The sequence below is a fragment of the Lucilia sericata genome, unplaced genomic scaffold, assembly GCF_015586225.1.
Source record: "Lucilia sericata isolate MDLA Ls3-8-SP2 unplaced genomic scaffold, ASM1558622v1 Contig000000F_arrow, whole genome shotgun sequence".
Lineage (NCBI taxonomy): Eukaryota > Metazoa > Arthropoda > Insecta > Diptera > Calliphoridae > Lucilia > Lucilia sericata.
Genome location: NW_023994042.1, coordinates 1,755,759 through 1,776,261, shown reverse-complemented (window position 1 = coordinate 1,776,261; position 20,503 = coordinate 1,755,759). Strand labels below are relative to the sequence as shown.

General features: G+C 30.1%; 1 protein-coding gene across 1 annotated transcript; it reads right to left on the bottom strand.

Moving 5' to 3' along the window:
- Window positions 1-456: 456 nt before the first annotated feature.
- Window positions 457-20,241, bottom strand: LOC119606061 (odorant receptor 63a-like). The gene is made up of 10 exons (XM_037959474.1): window positions 20,111-20,241; window positions 17,435-17,531; window positions 17,118-17,256; window positions 16,860-17,051; window positions 3,889-3,993; window positions 1,194-1,359; window positions 1,018-1,123; window positions 816-917; window positions 589-744; window positions 457-523 (listed from the first exon to the last, which is right to left on the bottom strand). The coding sequence occupies exons 1-10, from the start codon at window positions 20,239-20,241 to the stop codon at window positions 470-472; spliced, it is 1,248 nt and encodes a 415-aa protein (XP_037815402.1). The 3' UTR covers window positions 457-469.
- Window positions 20,242-20,503: the final 262 nt, after the last annotated feature.

Below are 20,503 nucleotides of genomic sequence, written 5' to 3'. Positions count from 1 at the left end.
AAAAAACACACACACACAAACTTTAATTAAATTAAAGGCTTGGGAATATTTAGCACGATAAAAACTAAATTTAGTTAAATAATAAACTTAGAATTCCCATTAATTCTACTTTGATAATAACTTTGCATGTGCCCGCGCAAGTTTAAAATTTAAAAATCTTGAGCCACACTATTTTTTGTGTTAGTTTTATTTTGATATCGAAAAAAAAGCTGTAAAATGTTGAAGATAATAAACAAATTTTACATAAAATATCAAAATATGCTGTAAAAACTTAAAATGTACTCTCTAAAAGTCTCGAAATATGATATTAAAATCAAATCAACAAGTATGGGTAAAATATGCAGAATTATGCCCAAACTAATCGTTACCAAAATTAAATTGTTTTGAAAAGTGTAAATCTCTTGTCCATGAGTCCATTCTACGCACAATAAAAATAAGCATTTGCATATTTTTGTTTCTCTGCTGACAATTATTCGGATAAATTTTTTAATAACAAGAAATATGATCCACTTGTTTTTATCATCTAAAAATATAAGTACATATAATATTTTTGTAAGATAATTATAAATTGAATAAAAATTTGCTTACAATCATGAGAGTTGGTAAAGACATTGTAGTGAACCAGGAAATTTTTATATTGAAAATTCGATTCGTGCGTAAAATCATCATTCGGATTAGTTGTTTAAATTCTCTGGACTCCTTGTACCAGTCACAATTGTAAAAAGCCAGTGGAATTTTTTCGTACTTTGAAAACGAAATTTGTAACAGTTATTAATTAATCTTTATAATTGTACCCAATAGCAATTGTTACAAACCTCATTTGTTAAACGTTGACTATTATAACAGTAAAGAATAATTTCGTAACCAGCTGCTGAAAGATATAACACCATGCGCACTAAAGTTATTTTATTAGATTCCTGGAATTGTAAAACACAGAAAAATTCAGAAATAGTGTTGAGAAAAAAATAACTTATTAAAATTATTTTTTGTTGTTTAAAATATTTGGTTAACATTTACCAAACCTATGTTCATTTGAAAAAGTACAATTCCCCAAATAACCAAACTCAGTAAGAATTGTGATAAACTGATTTGTTTATACATTTTACTGAAACTAAGTAAATATCTAAAAGAAATAAAATATTAAATATTTTTCTTTTTTCAATTAAAAAAAATAATATAATATTCGTAAATACTCATAAGTATTTTGGTATTGATTTATACAATAGCGTAAATATTCCACGCGCCTCTCCTTAGGTACATCAGATGATGTTGATTGTTCAATCATGACATTCACCACTTGGATAAGCCCAACTCCATGTACACACAGTACTATAAAAACCCCGTCAAAACTAACTGCACCTAAAAATGAGAAATACAAGCTTTTAATCTGCTTCAGCAATTAAGATGCTAGAGAAATTTAAAATTTTTTTGTTGCCTACTATATACTTGATTATGGGCTCCTGGTAGCAAAAAGTGTTTAGTTGAAATTTTTAGAACTCCTTTTTCCAGGTTTAAAGATTGTTGATAGCAAAACTATCAGCTTAAAGCTGATAGTTTTCCTCAGTCTAACTGAGGAATGTGATGATATTATTTTCGTTACAAAGTATTATACGAAATTCTTAAACAATTTGCAAAATCGTTTATAGTTTTAACAGTATTCGCTAATTATAATATAGTGGTAGATAATCGTTTGAACGCATATAATTTTTTATAAATATTCCTCTGACATTTCATTCAAAACAATTTTTTTTTCTCCTACGATTTTAAACCACCAATTAGCTTTATATCTACCAAAATAAATTCTGAAATGTACATAGAACTCCTAGAAGACAATTAGATGAATATTCCCATAAAAATTACGTATTTCAACTGGATAATACAGCAATACATGTATCTAGGCTCACAAATGCTTGGTTTTCCGATAAAAATATTGATGTTCTCGGATGGCCAGCTTGCAGTCCCGACCGCAATCCTATGGCAAATCTATGGGACATACTTGCCTCCAAGGCTTAGGAAAAAGGAAGAGAGTTTTCCAGTGTTAATGTCCTAATATACAACATAAAGGAATGTTGTCAGGACTACAATAGGAACTTCAATAGTTTTCCAGATTTACAATATGTTACATATGAAAGATGTCAAGCAAATTATTGCAAGTTCGCCAGTTTCTATCTATCGCCAATTTCTATCTATATATGAAAAATTTTAATAATATAAGAGTTTCCAAGGTACACGAAATTTTGTATTTACTTCATATATGTGCTGACAAGCCACCCATTGAAAGTCCATCGTTATTCTCTAAATGTTCTCATGAATGTCAAAGTTCTTCATGTAAAATTTGAAGATTCTAGCTCTAATAATAGCTCCCCGGATGAAAGTCCACACTTTATCCTCCAAAATGTTCAGATGAATATTAAAGTAATTTGTGCAAAATTTTAAGAATCAAGTTCTATTAGTTTCCCAGATAAACGAAACTTTATATTTAATTCATATGGGAGGTGCCAAGTTTCCCATTGAAAGTTCGCCCGTTATACTTTAAATGTTCTGATGAATGTCAAAATTCTTCAAGTAAAATTTTAACATTCTAGCTCTACTATTTCCTCAAATATACGAATTTTTCTAAGTCCCCCCAGATGAAAGTACGCTTTTATTCCTCCAAAATGTTTAGATAAATATTTAAGTTCTTCGTGCAAAATTTGAAGAATTTAGTTCCATTAGTTTCCCAGATAAAAGAATTTTTGTATTTAATTAATGTGGGAGGTGCCGCTCCCCTCATGGCTGGTCCGGCAATTTATTACCCAAAAGGTTTAAATGGATGTTAAAGTTATTCGTGCAAAATTTTAAGAATCTAACTGTAATAGTTTCCATGATATTTAATTTATATGGGAGGTGCCACGCCCCCTAATGCTAGTCAGCCTACTTTTTGTCCTAAATAATCGTATTGACATTAAAGTGGCTTCGGCCAAATTTGTGGACTCTATGGGCGTGGCTCCTCGCTCCAGACATGCAGGAATACGCTGTGGAAATTTGAAGAAATTCGGTAGTCAGTAGTCTAAAACGTTCAAACATACAAACAAACACACATTAATTTTTATATATATAGATGGATTAGAAAGTGAATTCTTTTTTAGTTTTGTATTTTTATACATAAACAAGTTAGAGTGCTATATTCGGCTGAGCCGAATCTTAAATACCCTCCACCAGCTACTTTAATATTAATACTTTTTTAATTAATCAAATATTTGTAGAAATAAGTTTTCTCATGTATTAAATAGAAAAAACTCAAGATTTAAACAGCTTAAATCTGTTACAATTGCAAGATTTATTGAACATTACAAGCATAATTTTCTTTTATATTTTTATAGCGCCCTATAGCGCGATATTTAATAATTTAAATGTATTCATGTCTGTGAATGATTTAAGGAAATACAAAATATACATAGGGTCTCACTGATAATGCAACTAGTTTAATACGGTTAAAGTGATTTTTCAGGGCAGAACCTAGTACCGGAAATATGACCAATTATAGATCGATCGTAACAAATTCTTTAAGTAACATTTCTGTACATTAAAGCTAAATTTCAGTCAAATTTTTTATCTATATCGTAATTTAGTAAAAAGTCATGTTTGTTTAAGTGAATTTCGCCAAATTTTTTATCAATAGCGTTATTTGGTAATGAGTATAGTGCGTTCATAAGATTTTTGAAAGATGACCTTGTATGGGAGCTAGGACCAATTATGGACCGATCGAAAACAAATTTTACAGCAACATTAATGTATATAAAGACAAAATTTTGACTAAATTCTGTATCTATATCATAATTTCGTAATGAATATACATATTTATTTACATTATATGTATGTTTATTAGGCCTATTGAGTATTACTTACACATTCCGGCAATATAGTTAGCACATCCGCACAGGAACATCTGTATATGATAATAAGGAAATGACATACCTTTACTCTCCCATACTGGATACACAGAGGGATAAGCTAAAAAGAAAATATATTATTAAAGAAAATATCTTATATACATATATGTATGTTAGGGTGATCGACTCGATTTTTCTACCGGTTTTTTCTGCTTTACCAGTGTCGGTTTTTTCTTAATGTTGATTTTTCGAATATCGAATAACCCGGTTTTTTCACTTTTTAAAACCCGGTTTCGAATACTTTTATTTGCTTTGTATTCAAAGATAATTTAAATGAAATTTTTAAGTAAATACTAATACAGCCCGTCTAAATTTTAAAAATATTCGAGTCGAGGAACTAGAGTATATTTTTCTACAGCTCTTTTGGTTAAACTTTTTTGATTTTCCTAATTAATTAAAAATTATTTGTAAAATGGATAACTGTTTGATAAAATTTAGCAATCTTAAGATTATATTCCAATTACAATAATTAATTTACGGCTGAAATTTTATGGAAGTGTTGGAATGCCTATGCAAATTTCCTAGACAGGGCTTTTAAAATAAGCTAGGATGACATGTTTAACAGAAGTGTCCCACTTTTTTCCTAATTTTTTTATATTAAAGAAATAATGTAAATCAGACGACTAGATCTAAAGTTATAATCTTTTAAACTGTTAAAAATCATTTCGGGCCATGTTTTATTAATCAAATTTAAACATAAACATTAAGTTTTTCAAATTAAAATATATATTTTTTTAATTGTAATTTTTTTTAAATGTCAACTATTCGAAAACCGGTTTTTGGAAAATGTCGAATAATCGATCACCCTAATGTAAATTATATTGAAATTCTAACACAACAGTTTCAATAAAGTAGTTTTTATACTCTTCACCTTCGCGAGAAGGGTATATACATATAAGTTTGTCACTCCGTTTGTAATTTCTATAATATAATTTTCCGACCCTATAAAGTATATATATTCTGGATCCTTATAGATAGCGGAGTCGATTAAGCCATGCCCGTCTGTCTGTCTGTCTGTCTGTGTGTATGTTGAAATCAGTTTTCAGAACACCCCAGATATCTGCGAGATCCGCATTTGTAATAATTCTCTCTGAAATATGATCGAATAGAACGCTATTTAAAATCAGCCCAATCGACCCATAAATAACGAAGATATGAGTAAAAATCCGAAATGTCATGAAAAACAATAAACAAACAAAATACAGTATCAAACGGTAAATTTTTTTTGTTATTGTGATTTCTTGTTTATAAACAACACAAAGCAAATAATGAACATTAAGTTACGTTGTTATTGGCTAGAAACATGAAATTAAGTATGTAGAGCCTGGATTAGGCGAGAACACATAAAAGGGTTTTTTTGGTACTTTTTCGTTCTACAAAAGGTACTTTTTGAATTTTCTATAAAATTGAACCTAGAAACATGAAATTAAGTATTTAGAGCCCGGATTAGGCAAGAACCCATAAAAGGGGAGTTTTTGGTATTGAACCTAGAAACATGAAATTTAGCATGTAGGGCCTTGACTAGGTAAGAATCTATAAAAAGGGACTTTTTGGTACTTTTTCGTTCTACAAAAAGTACTTTTTGAATTTTCTATAATATTGAACCTAGAAACATGAAATTAATTATGTAGAGATTAGGCGAGAACACTTTTTGAAAGTACTTTTTGAATTTTCTATAATATTGAACCTAGAAACATGAAATTAATTATGTAGAGATTAGGCGAGAACACATAAAAAAGGACTTTTTAGTACAGAACCTATAAAAGGGGACTTTTTGGTACTTTTTCGTTCTACAAAAGGTAGTTTTTGAATTTTCTATAATATTGAACCTAGAAACATGAAATTTGATTGACTAGGTAAGAACCTATAAAAGGGGACTTTTTGGTACTTTTTCGTTCTACAAAAGGTACTTTTTGTATTTTCTATAATATTGAACCCAGAAACATAAAATGAAGTATTTTGAGCTCGGATTAGGCCAGAACACATAAAAGGGGACTTTTTGGTACATTTTCGTTCTACAAAAGGTACTTTTTGAATTTTCTCTAATATTGAACCTAGAAACATGAAATTTAGCATGTAGGGCCTTGATTAGGTAAGAACCTATAAAAGGGGACTTTTTAGTACATTTTCGTTCTACAGAAGGTATTTTTTGAATTTTCTATAATATTGAACCTAGAAACATGAAATTTAGCATGAAGGGCCTTGATTAGGTAAGAACCTATAAAAGGTGACTTTTTGGTACTTTTTCGTTCTACAAATGGTACTTTTTGAATTTTCTATAATATTAAACCTAGAAACATGGAATTATGTTTGCAGTGCCTGGAAAAGGCGAAAACACGTAAAAGGGGACTTTTTAATACTTTTTCATTCTACAAAAGGCATTTTTTGAATTTTCTATAATATTGAACCTAGAAACATGTAATTAAGTATGAAGATCCCGGATTAAGTGAAAACCTATAAAAGGACACTTTGGTACTTTTTCCGTTCTTCAAAAGGTACTTTTTGAAATTCCTATAATATTGAACCTAGAAACATAAAATTGCATGTAAATCCTGCATTATGTGAGAACCTATAAATGGATACTTTATCGTTTTTCAAAGGGTACCTTTTGAATTTTCTATAATTCTGGACCTAGAAATATTAAATTATGCATGTAGGGCCCGGATTAAGTGGGAACCCATAAAAGGGGATTTTTGGTACCTTACCGTTGTACAATTGGTATTTTTGGATTTTTTGTAATAAAATTCGTACTGACTGTTTTTAACACATCATGGTGAAGGGTATATAAGTTTCGGCACAGCCGAATATAGAACTCTTACTTGTTAGTTCTTGAAATGTTTTAAGAATTCTATATACGGCTGTGTCGAATTTATATACCCTTTATCGAGCCCTTTTCGCAAAATGGACGTAAGGGACATGATATTTCAGTTTTTTTTTATAGAAATCTATAATTTCGGAGTAATAGTATCATCACTGAACATTTTTTAGCTATAGATGCAACAGTTTCAACTTTACATGAATAAGAAAAATTAAATAAAGGGGGTTTGGAAACTCTCCACATACATACATATGTATATCGCAGAAAGTGCTCATAAATAGAAGGAACGGTACAAAGTTCATAAATGCAAATAACACAAAGTGTAGATTCAGGCCCCATAGCAAGTCTGATGATGAAAATGTAAAAATTATAAAATCGTTTATAAAACAATATGCAGCAGTTCCATCACATTACTGCAGAAATAAAAGTAGTAAGATTTACCTTCCAAAAAATATAGATAAGAAGTCTGCAGAATTATCCATAACAGTTTTCGGGACATTTGTAAAAATGTTTTTCACGTCGGCTTTCATACTCCCAAACGAGATAAATGGGTTAATTGTGAAAATTTTAAAAACTTGGATGTGTGAAGAACAAATTACTTTAAGTCTGACAAAAGAATATCAAAATCATATACACGAAAAGTAAAAGAAATCTTTTCAAAGGAACAAAAACAAGGCAAAACAAATACATCATTTTTATGTGATACACACAGAAAAAAGATCGATCGGAAATCGATTATAGATACAAATAATTAGTTACTATAATAGAATATTAATTGCAATTGTTAAAAATCTAAAAACTCAACTAATTTTTTATAATAAGAACTGAAAAGACATGAATATAATCGAATTAAGGTTCACACAATCATTAAATTAGATAATTTAAGCAATTCGAGCTTTTAAAACTTTTATTTTATTATTTTGTCAAGCACAACCATATTTAATTTAATAATTATTCACTCTAATTGTAAATATCAATACTTTCAATAAAATATTCGGTTAGATTAATATATTTAATGCAAAAATATGCTATTAATTACTGTAATTCCATATTTCAATAGAAAGTATAAATAATTCAATTGTTATTAATACAATAAAGCCTAATTCGGTATTTCCAACTGAATAAAATATAAATTTTGGTTACATTGATTGCAATAAAGCTTTATTCGGTAGTTCCAACCGACTATATGATACAAATGGTAAAATTTTCATTGACATTTATATAATATTATTTAGTTCTAAAAAACAAAAGTCATCAAACAATTTTACATTTCTTATTTAAATATTTATTTATAAATAAAAATAAATAAATAAATTTATTAAAATGTAACACAACTCAATAAAATATATTTGCGCAGGACGTTTTTGATAAGCAGGACGTTCAAGATAAGTAACTTAATGAAAATCGTTCCTCTGCACCAAATTTGCAAAAGCAATTTTTTTTTTTTGGAAAATTATGTGACTGGACGGACATCAGTCAACTATATGTACTGCTGCTTCAGCGAGCTTTGCATTGCTGGAAAATTTCAAGATACTTTTATGGACAAGGCAAGACCACTTCAAATAAACAATGTATGCAAATGTGTATTAAATTTGTTATTATGTTCATATGTATATGTTATGTTATGATTTTTAGCAAATAACTTTTGCACTTTTTATGTACTTATATATTTATAAATATGTACATATGTATATTTAATGAAAATTGCAAGTAATAATTAAAAAATATATAAAAATAAATTAATTATTGGTCCCTAAAATGATAGTTTCTGTATTTTCAACCGAATTTTATTTTAAATTAGTTACTTGTACCCAATTTTTAGACTAGAATTACATTCACTATAACTGAAAATTCGGTTGTGAAGACCACTATATGTTCTAAAAATACAGTGATAGTAAAAGAAATATTCGGTCACTGCAATCGATTCACAAGATAGTACGTAGAACCGACCAAATTCGATTGGAAACAAATTCGCTTGTGACAACGAATCTCTTTTCTCTGTGTAGCTTTGATCTCCAAAAAAATGTTAAATACTTCCCATGGTAAGAGCGTAACACTATTCTATTCCACAAAATATGCATACTACATTTAACGAAAGTATCTATGTTGTCCTGGTCAAAGCCGCAATATAGCTATTCGAGTCACGCGAAAGACTTAAAATAACTGTTCGTAAATACAAACATTTGGAAGTGTTTTGTGATAAAAATATGTACGATTCCTAACAATATGTTACTCACTTAAATGTCTTCCTTTTACAAATTAAACAAAAGATACTCTATGCCATGATACAATAAACAGGTATAAGCAATCGAACAGCTGATATTTTATTGTTGTATAGGCTTTTTGTCAAAGTTTGTTATTGTTATTATTTATTTGAAGTGGCGTTAATTGGAAATATACACATATGTATATGTAGGCAAATAAATAAGGATTGCATTTCAACAATTAATCTTTCTATCAATTGTTTCCCTATTGTCTACATTACCAGATCCACTCTCGTTATTGGCTCCAAGGATTAATTCAAAGACAAATTTTGTCAACTGAGAACACAACCCCAGAAGCCTTTCAGTCACAAATCAAGATACTTAATAACTTCCCTAACCCTCAGGACATTGATTATATCCAGAACACAATCCTAGCCACAAATCAAAACACTCAAGAACTCCCCTGACCCTCAGGACATTGATTCACGGTGTAGCTAGTTCCGGTATCGGACGGAGCTAAAACCAAATATTGAACACTGAGAACACAACCCACCATGTCGCCCATGACATTATTTCAGCTGACATTCATTGTCTCCATTACCAGTACCGCTATCGTTAATGGCACCAAGGCTAACTTGCGACCAAACTTTGGTCACTCAGAACAAAACTTCAGCTGCCAAATTCATTCGTGCTGCAACAGTCGGTGTAGTTGGTTCCACTGGCGAACGACAGCAATTATCCAAGATATCTTAAATCTTAAAATTATTATATATAAATTATTTTTTATTAAATTAAAAAAATTTTCTTCTTTTTAAAAATAAATTCAAAAATTGTTTGTTTGTTTTTATTTATGTCAGTTGATTTTGACATTAAGCTCATACAAAAAGAAAATATCTGTTGTTTTTGTATGTTTCTAAGTCTCTGGAAACAATGCTAGATATTCCACCCATCGGAACATATATAACATATGAGGCGGCACTTACAGCTGAACGGCTTATAACTTTATGCGAACTGGCCAAAAGCGGTTATAAGACACGTCATCAGTGTATACTGGACACATTGGAAGGCTTTACACAATCATCGGACGTGCCCGATTGCATACCAGAGACAAAATATGTTGAAAACATTGAAGCGCTAATCCCAGATAGAATGCTTTGATCATGCGAAACTTTAGAGCAAATACTAGTAGGAATCCGTTGCTACACGGATGGCTCTAAATTTTGAGACAACGTGGGCCTGGGTTTTTAAATTGAAGATCCAGAAACAGAAATATTCCACCGTTTTCATAACACAAGCTTTCAGGCAGAAAGGACGAAAATTGCACTAGAATAAATATGGCGCCTACAGGGCATAACATATTTACCGACAGCCAGAAAAGGGAAGTGAGCTTAAGGTATTTAACCTGACGAACGCAAAACTATTTGACGCAACGAGAGCAGGATTAAAATTATGGGTGAGAGAAACCCATAAGGTTTCTTGAAATAATGAAACCGTGGGTAGAACGCAGGACGCTCTTTGAGGTTAGTATGATGGTACGTATTCTGAGTGGGCACACAGGATTACGGACACACCTATACGATATTGGTCGTACGGATTCAGACGAATGTAGAGAGGACAGTGAAACTCTGGAGCACTTTCTTTGCCATTATTAGGCTTTCGTCGTCGAATTACCAGACAGAAAGCCAACCAATATTTTAAAACAACTTTGGATACAACAACTACCATCCCAAATGGAAGCCATTTTATCCACTTAGATAAACTACCTACTATGACAGATAAGATTTATGATTGTTGCGAAGGCTAAGAAATGTGATTCCTACTGCAAATTTAAAGAGATAAATCATGTAAACTATGACAGACTAATTGACGTAAAAAATAACTGTCTTATCGAACCACAACCCAAATGCAATTCAAAAGGTAGTATTGTTAATGATCCATCATCTTCGTCTCCATTCTACTTACTTTTATGGGATACAATGATTTATTAAAAATTAATTTATATTTTAAAGCAAAACATTTAGTCCAACATTTTGTAGAAATACAAATTACCTGAGAAATGTGTGGTAGTAAAACACAGTTCAATTATGGTAAGAAAGTATGTAACAAAGTCAATTTGGTAAATATCATATTCCTGTCGCAGTGGGAGATATAAAAAGGATAGCTGATTTTTGTAACGCACAAAAATATTATCCCATGTCCGTCTGGCTGGCTGTCAATGAAAAGCTTGTGCGCAAGGAACAGATCACAATTTTCAAAATAATTGGACGAGATTTGGCACATACGCTTTTTTGGCCCAAGAACGAAGCCTATTGGAAATGGTTAAAATCGATCTATTATTTAACCTTAACACTCTGAAATATTCACCTAAGACCCAACAAAGTATATACCTATATTATTGGACCTTATGAAACCTTATAATGTAATTTTCACAAAACTGTGCAATATAACCCCATGAAATCATCACACATTTGCTCTAAAAAGGAGCTATATTCCTGTTGAAAATTTGTGGAATCTGTCCACAATTTCATATATCTCCCATACAAATGTACATATTCCCGGAAAATGAATTTATTGTTAATAACTTCCATTCGAATGTTGATATCCTCACAAAATTTTACAAAATTAAAGTTTTAATGTAAATAGAATTCATCTAGAGAACAACATTTCTGGATCTGTCCATAATTGGTCATAGCTCCGATATAAGGTCCCCTTCAGGTTCACGATCGTTTTATTATTGGTGATAGTTCCCATACAAGGTACCCGAAAATCACTTAAACACACATTACTTATTACCAAATAACGATATAGATACATAATTTGACCGATTATAGCATTTATATACAAAAATGTTACTGTAAGAACTTTTTACAATCTGTCTATAATTGGTCATAGCTCCCATACTAGGTCCCTTCCCGAAAACCACTTTAACCGTATTTAAGTAGTTGCATTATCTTTACTAAAATTTGTTTAGTATAAACAATTTATGTACAACAAAATATTTTAATTTCCTTAAATCTTTCACGTACATACTAAAGCATATTTTAGGGCGCTATAATAATTTAAAAGAAAATGGTGTTCGTAATGTTCAATAAATCTTACAATTGTAATAGATTTAATGCAAATATTTAAATGCAAATCCACCTCAAATGCATTTAGGTTAAGAAATGTTTTTTCGATATTTATATACATACTAGCTATACCCAGTGTGCTTTGCTACCCTAAAAGGAATATGTATAAATAAATACCAAATTTATTATATGTTACATATGAAAGATGTCAAGCAAATTATTGCAAGTTCGCCAGTTTCTATCTATCGCCAATTTCTATCTATCCATAAAAAATTTGAATAATATAAGAGTTTCCAAGATGCACGAAATTTTGTATTTAATTCATATATGTTATGCCAAGCCACCCATTGAAAGTCCGCCCGTTATGCTCTAAATGTTCACATGAATTTCAAAGTTCTCCATGTAAAATTTTAAGATTCTAGCTCTAATAGTTTCTCAGATATACGAATTTTTCTATTTGATTCATGTGGGGGCTTCAAGGCCCCCCAGATGAATATTTAAGTTCTTCGTGCGAAATTTGAAGAATTTAGCTCCATTAGTTTTCCAGATAAACGAATTTTTGTCTTTAATTAATATGGGAGGTGCCGCTCCCCTCATGGGTAGTCCGCCAATTTATTACCCAAAATGTTTAGATGAATGTTAAAGTTTTCGTGCAAAATTTTAAGATTCTAACTGTAATAGTTTCCATGATAAACGTATTTTTGTATTTAATTTATATGGGAGATGCCACGCCCCCTAATGATAGTCCGCCTACTTTTTGTCCTAAATAATTATATTGACACTAAAGTTGCTCCGACAAAATTTGATTCCAAGTGGCTCCTCGCCCACTTGGAATTTCAAAATAAAGAGTACCCTATTACCTATTCCAGAGATACAGGAATACCCTGTGAAAATTTGAATAAAATCGGTTCAGCCGTTTAGTAGTCTATAACGTTCAAACATACATACAAACAAACACACATTCATTTTTATATATATAGATAAGAATATACCATTTTTTGTAATTACTTCACGTGAGAGGCACCAAAATTGGGGACTCTAGCTGTTATAGTTTTCTAGATTTTAATAATTAGATTTTAGTATTTACTTCATATGGGAGGTGGCACGCCCGCTTTTGCTGAACTCCCTATTTTTGTCCAAAATATTTGTATTTAAACAAAAGTTACTTGTACAAAATTTGGGGACTCTATACGTGGGACCTCGCTCATTTGAAATTTCAACATAAAAAGCAATTATAACTCCTTCCAGACATACAGGAAGATATTGTGAAAATTTCAAGAAAATCAGTTTAGCCGTTTAAACTGATTAAATGAAAATTCTAACTATAATAGTTTTCCAGATTAACAATATGTTAGATATGAGAGATGCCAAGCAAATTATTGCAAGTTCGCCAATTTCTATCTATCTATGAAAAATTTGTATTTAATTCATATATGTGGTGCCAAGCCCCCCATTAAAAGTCCGCCCGTTATTCTCTAAATGTTCACATGAATGTCAAAGTTCTTCATGTAAAATTTGAAGATTCTAGCTCTAATAGTTTCTCAGATATACGAATTTAATTCATGTGGGGGCTTCAAGCTCCCCGAATGAAAGTCCGCCCTTTTTTCCTCCAAAATATTCAGATGAATATTAAAATAATTTGTTCAAAATTTGAAGAATCTAGTTCTATTAGTTTCCCAGTTAAACGAAATTTTGTATTTAATCCATATGGGAGGTACCAAGTACCCCATTGGAAGTCCGCCGGTTATACTCTAAATGTTCAGATGAATGTCAAAGTTCTTCAAGAAAAATTTAAAGATTCTAGCTCTAATAGTTTCTCAGATATACGAATTTTTCTATTTTATTCATATGGGGGCTCCAAGCCCCCCAGATGAAAGTCCGCTCTTTTTTCCTTAAAAATGTTCAGATGAATATTAAAGTTCTTCGTGCAAAATTTTAAGAATTTAGTTCTATTAGTTTCCCAGATAAACGAATTTTTGTTTTTAATGAATATGGGAGGTGCCGCTCCCCTCATGAGTAGTCCGCCAATTTATTACCCAAAATGTTTACATGGATGTTAAAGTTCTTTGTGCAAAATTTTAAGAATTTAGTTCTATTAGTTTCCCAGATAAACGAATTTTTGTATTTAATTAATATGGGAGGTGCCGCTCCCCTCATGGGTAGTCCGTCAATTTATTACCCAAAATATTTACATGGATGTTAAAGTTCTTCGTGCTAAATTTTAAGAATTTAGTTCTATTAGTTTCCCAGATAAACGAATTTTTGTATTTAATTTATATGGGAGGTACCACGCCCCCTAATGCTAGTCCGCCTACTTTTTGTCCTAAATGATCATATATATCCGACAAAATTTGAGGACTCTAACTGTTATATTATCTCTAAATATACGGATTTTATATTTTCCTAATGTGGGCGTGGCTCATCGCCCACTTGAAATTTCGAAATAAAAAGTAGCTTATTACCTATTCCAGACATGCAGGAATACGCTGGAATACGCAGGAATACGCTGAATATTTCAAGAAAATCGGTTCAGCCGTTTAGTAGTCTATAACGTTCAAACATAAAAACATATAAACATACAAACAAACACACTTTCATTTTTATATATATAGACTAGCTATACCCAGTGTGCTTTGCTACTCTAAAGGCAATATAAATAATGATTTTCTAAGATTCTACCTATAATAGTTTTCCAGATATACAATTTTTATATATGAAAGATGCCTCGCAAATTATTGCAAGTTCGCAAACTTTTCCGATTAATTAAGATTTTAATGTAATCTATAAAAAGTTTTAATAATCTAATAGTATCCCAGATATATGAAATTTTTTATTAGAAATTTTAAGTGGGCGAGCTACCACGCCTACCTTCAAAATAATAATTAAAAGTTGCATATCTCAGAAACTGCAACAGCTAGAGTCCTCAGATTTGACATCCATATGAACATATGTGGAAAAAATGGGCGGCCTATCTATAGTGGGCGTGACACCTCCCATATAATAATATCTTAAATTAGTATATCTGAGAAAATATAACAGTTAGAGTTCTCAAATTTTTCGGAGCTACGTTATTAACAACATGAATATTTAGGACAAAAAATAGGCGGACTAGCAATAGGGGGCGAGGCACCTCCCATATGAATCTATATATATAAAAATGAAAGTGTGTTTGTATGTATGTATGTTTGTTTGTGCTTTATAGACTCCTAAACGGCTGGACCGATTTTCCTGAAATTTTCACAGTTTCTTCCTGTATCTCTGGAAGGAACTATAAGCTACTTTTTATGTTGAAATTTCATGTGGGCGACGTGCCACACCCATATTAAGAAAATATGAAATTAGTATATGTGAGATAATATAATAGTTAAAGTCTTCAAATTTTGTCGGAGCAACTTTAGTATCAATATAATTATTTAAGACAAAAAGTAGGCGGATTAGCATTAGGGGGCGTGGCACCTCCCATATTAAATACAAAAATTCGTTTATCTTGGAAACTATTATAGTTAGAATATTAAAAATTTGCACGAGTAACTTTAGCATCCATGTAAACATTTTGGGAAATAAATTGGTGGACTACCCATGAGGGGAGCAGCACCTCCCATATTAATAAAATACAAAAATTGGTTTATCTGGGAAACTAATAGAACTAAATTCTTCAAATTTTGCACTAAGAACTTAAATATTCATCTGAACATTTTTGAGAAAAAAGAGCGGACTTTCGTCTTGGGGGGCTTGGAGCTCCCATATAAATTAAATAGGAAAATTATTATATCTGAGAAACTATTAGAGCTAGAATCTTCAAATTTTAATTGAAGAATTTAGACATTCATGTGAACATTCAGAGAATAACGGGCGGACTTTCAATGGGGGACTTGGAACCTCACACATGAATTAAATACAAAATTTCGCTTATCTGGGAAACTAATAGAACAAGATTCTTCAAATATTGCAAGAAGAACTTTATTATACATATGAACATTTTCGAAAAAAAAAGGGCGGACTTTCATCTGAAATGGACAAATTCGTATATCTGAGAAACTATTAGAGCTAGAATCTTCAAATTCTACATGAAGATCTTTGACATTAATGTGAACATTTAGAGAATAACGGGCGGACTTTCAATGGGATCTTGACACCCCTTATATGAATTAAATACAAAATTTCGTATATCTGGGAAAATATTAGATTTTTTTTTAATTTGTCATCGATTACATTAAAATCTTAATTAACGTTCGGAAAAAATGCATCTCTGGAAAACATTACAGTTAGAATCTTTAAAATTATTAAGAAGATTTTTTATTTATATTGCTTTTAGGGTAGCAAAGCACAATGGGTATAGCTAGTATAAATATACAAACAAACACACATTCATTTTTATATATAGAAGAAGAAGATAGATATGAAAATGTACATTTTTGGCTATCGAATTTCAATATGTATTTACATACATTTGAATTTTAATTAATAAAAATACTTTAAGGTTACTTAAATTCTGTAAAATGCATAAAATATTCATAAATTTTAAAAATAGTTATACAATTTTTTTTTTTATTTTGCAAAAAAGGTATAGGAGTAATAAATTTGGGTGTTACAAACATCAGCACAAACGCATAATACACTCTCCACTATAGTGATATAGGCATAATTAGAAGTTCAAAAAATAAAAGGACAAAAAGGTAGTGTGGATGTGACTGGATCTGATCTAACATACAATCCTTCCGTCAAAATAACTAACACGAAGGTGAAGGGTATAAAAACACAACAGAAACTAGTAAGGAAAATCATTTCTTTTATAATTACACTGTAACTCGACGTTTAGCTCATATGTTAAACTTACGTAGTACGTGTTCATAGTTGGGAGTCCCTTTTATTTGATGGTACATGTTTAAAAACAATGCAGAAAAGAAATAATTACTAATTATTACTGCACAACTACAAATATAGAACAGTAATTGTGCACGAATATTTTTCCAATTACTTTCCATAATATCTCGTATAATCTTTATAAGTCTTCGTGAAATGGGAGAATCTGCAACAAACATGCTTAAAAAATATTCATGAGATACATATATATTAAAGACATTTGTAACTTTACCTTTACGAAATATTTCTGAATTTCTAATAATTTCATGGGACTGTGCTTGGTCAAGGAGAACGTATAATTTCCGTTGTACAAAGAGAAAGTAAATCATCTTTATCATCGACACAATTGTTTGTAGCGCAGTGCAGATGCTCTATTTCAATGTTATTATTATAATGAAATAAAAATTAATAAATAATTACACAGGTCAACAAAATTAAGTTTTGTAATTTTTCAGGTTTTCATATACTTTTAGTTGATGAAACCGAAACATTTCTGATAAAAATGAGTAAGTTTCATCATTCTATGGACCCTGGTTTTTAATATTTCACCTCTGCTATTTTAGTGAGATCATCGCCGTAACGTGTTGTATAACTCCAATGTCCATACATTGAAATACCGCTGCATATCACTAAGAGTATATTTATACTGTAAAATAAAAAAGAGAAAAAATAATATTTAATATAAAAGAAATAAAACAATCAGTGTTGCCACTTTGGTTATTATTAACCAAAATTGGTTGTTTTTATTATTTGCAAACAATTAAACTAAATGCTGTTTGCTTTTATTCTAAAAATAAAATTTAAAAAAAAAACTTTTTTTATCTCTAGTTTTAAATTAACTATGTAAATATACATATCGTCCTGTTTTGAATTTTGGTAATACATATGTGGAATTTTGTTTTTACTATTCGAAATTTTTTTATTACTGCAATTTGTACATCTACTGGTTATACTTATGTGCACAAGGGTATTTATCAATATCTTAATTGGTTAGGATTTAGCAAAAGTACCTATGAGTTTTCCACATATTAAATGAGTTGATTTAAATCATAACAACACCGTAATATTAGTTTATTTACACTAGTCAATCTAACACCGTGGTGCATCCATGAACTTAAAATCACTTTTTGGGTCGATTCAAACTAGTCCGTCCGTCCGTCTTTTATTATTTCTATTGGAACTTTTTATGTAAAGAACTCGCGATACTTACATATATGAAAAAATGAAGTAGGCTGCATTTCGCATTTCGATTTTTATGAAATTTGGTGGGAATAGTCTACGTACTTAGTAGATTATGTCCTCCGAATTAAATTTAAAATTTAAAGTATAATTGCAACTTCTATTTGAAATTTTGCATAAACAGATACTAATTTACCGAAATTTTAAGATAAATGATTTAAAAAGAATTAATAAAGTATTTTCTGCTAATTGATGCAAAAATAGTATCACAATAAAGTATTAATCAACTGATATTTTTAAGTAACACAGCTAAGGAAAATGAAATTGTATTGTATACAAAAGTTGTAATAACATCTAAACTCGTACGACGAATAATAATCGCGATATATGCAAAGATTTGATACTCATGACCTTTGACTTCTACTATCTCACCATGACTTTTAGTTATTTATTTACATTTTCTAGATGATGTTGTATACTAGTTTTTATTTTACGGTCTTAAATTCTAAATTTTGGTCAATTTGTCGGATAATTTGGATAGATTACGTTTACAAATATTGCTGAACCCAAATTTCGAACGAAATCTCCAAATCTGTACATAAAATGGGAAGAATTTTATAATTTAAAATTGTTTTCCAAAAAGTCATATGTGGAGTATTTTTGAATTGCGCTAAAACGCGTTAAAAACTCAGTTGTTTTTTAAAATAAATATTAATTACATTTGTTAACGAATCCGCGAAGAGACATATATTTATTGTTGAAAACACGATAGAGTCGAAAAGAAACAAGATAGAAAACTGAAATATTTTACCAAAATATTTTTAATTGACCCAATTGCGAAATATCGGTCAACGATTTCACCTAGCCCCCATATTATGCCCTATTCAGAAAATTACTATATTGCTTAAAAAAGCATATATAGCGATGAAATTCAAAAAAAAAAAGTTTTATTGGAAATGTATTTGTCAAAGTTTATGAGGGTCGGTATATAATTGACTCTATCCCTCATAAAAAGTCTCCTCAGAAAATGACTTTAAAGCTCATAATGTACTGCAATATAGCAACAAAATTCAACATAATCAAGTTTTAAAGGAACTAAAATATCTCTGTCAGATTTTATGAGAGTTGATCCATAATTGCCCATACGTCTCATATAAGATCCCGTACAGAAAATTACATTAACGCTCATAACTGTCTTCATAATACCAGTTTAGCGACGAAATTTAACATAGTTACAAGTTCCACTTCAGAAAATGAATTTATTATTTTAGTGTCCAAATGTAAACATGAAACAAATAAAAATAATTTTGTTTACTTTTTTCTTAATTTGGTTATTTTTTATTCGAATTTTGGTTAGAAAAAAAATTTTGTTGTGGCAACACTGATAACAATGTTAATAGTTTCTATTAGACCCAGTGTTCAACTTATATTTAAGTTTATTTTAGTCACAATTTTCTTGACCAGGTTAAAATCGCGTTGGTCACGTAAACTAATAAACGAAACAATGCAATCAATCAATGCAAAAATAACATTTTGAAAATGTTTGTTGGAAAGATCGTTAAATTGAAAACTGACTTATAGAGTTAAATTTTGCATGTACATAAATACATATGTATTTAGTTTTTGAGATATAAAGACATGCTATTCACTCAAATATTATAGTTTTGGGTAGTGAAAAGTTTCATCGACAATTGAAAGTATGGAATTATTGAAACTCTCAAAGCATTTTTCGCTTTAAGGTAAAATTTGTAGGCTAACGGTAAATAAAAGTTTACAGTTGGTTAACAGAACATTTCTGGTGTAAGACATTATATGGTAGACCTTGCCTGAATATAATATCCTTTTTGTTAAATTTATTAAAATTAAAGCGCGATTTGCTTAATTCCTTAATAAATGTAAAATTTAATATTTATGGTTAATATGCATTTGTATATTCTTTGAAAAATTATTCTATATTAAAGTAGTACTTCCATTTGCCATCGAATTTCTCACTCCCCATACCATTATCCTTAATATGGCTCTTTATGTATATTTTTAAATACTTACATTTTCAAAGAATCTTTAAATAGAGAAGGGCTTGTTAAATTGACACCCAAGCCAAGAGAAATTCTTATTAATTCTTTGATTTTATTGTAATTACGTTTCTTTAATGTTTTAATTTCATTATCGCAAAACATTATTCACAAATTCGTACAAAATTCACTTTAATATATAAATATTTACTCTAAGTCAAACGTTTCGAATTCTACTGATTTAAGAATTAAATATGTTGAAATATAAGTAGGCACAAGTTCATTACACTATTGTCACTTTATAATATTGTGAATTTACACTTAAATATTTAATGCCTACATTATATCGCTCATTTGCTATAAGACTGACATAATCTAAAAAACGTTGTTTTGAGAAAAGCGGGTTTTAATGTTATTATATACTATT

Coding starts and splice junctions, on each gene's coding strand:
- LOC119606061 (XM_037959474.1), bottom strand. CDS start 20,241: ATGTTTTGCGATAATGAAATTAAAACATTAAAGAAACGTAATTACAAT. Junction 1,360..3,888: donor TAACTATATTGCCGGAATGT/GTAAGTAATACT, acceptor TCTCATTTTTAG/GTGCAGTTAGTTTTGACGGG. Junction 1,124..1,193: donor CAATACCAAAATACTTATGA/GTATTTACGAAT, acceptor TATTTCTTTTAG/ATATTTACTTAGTTTCAGTA.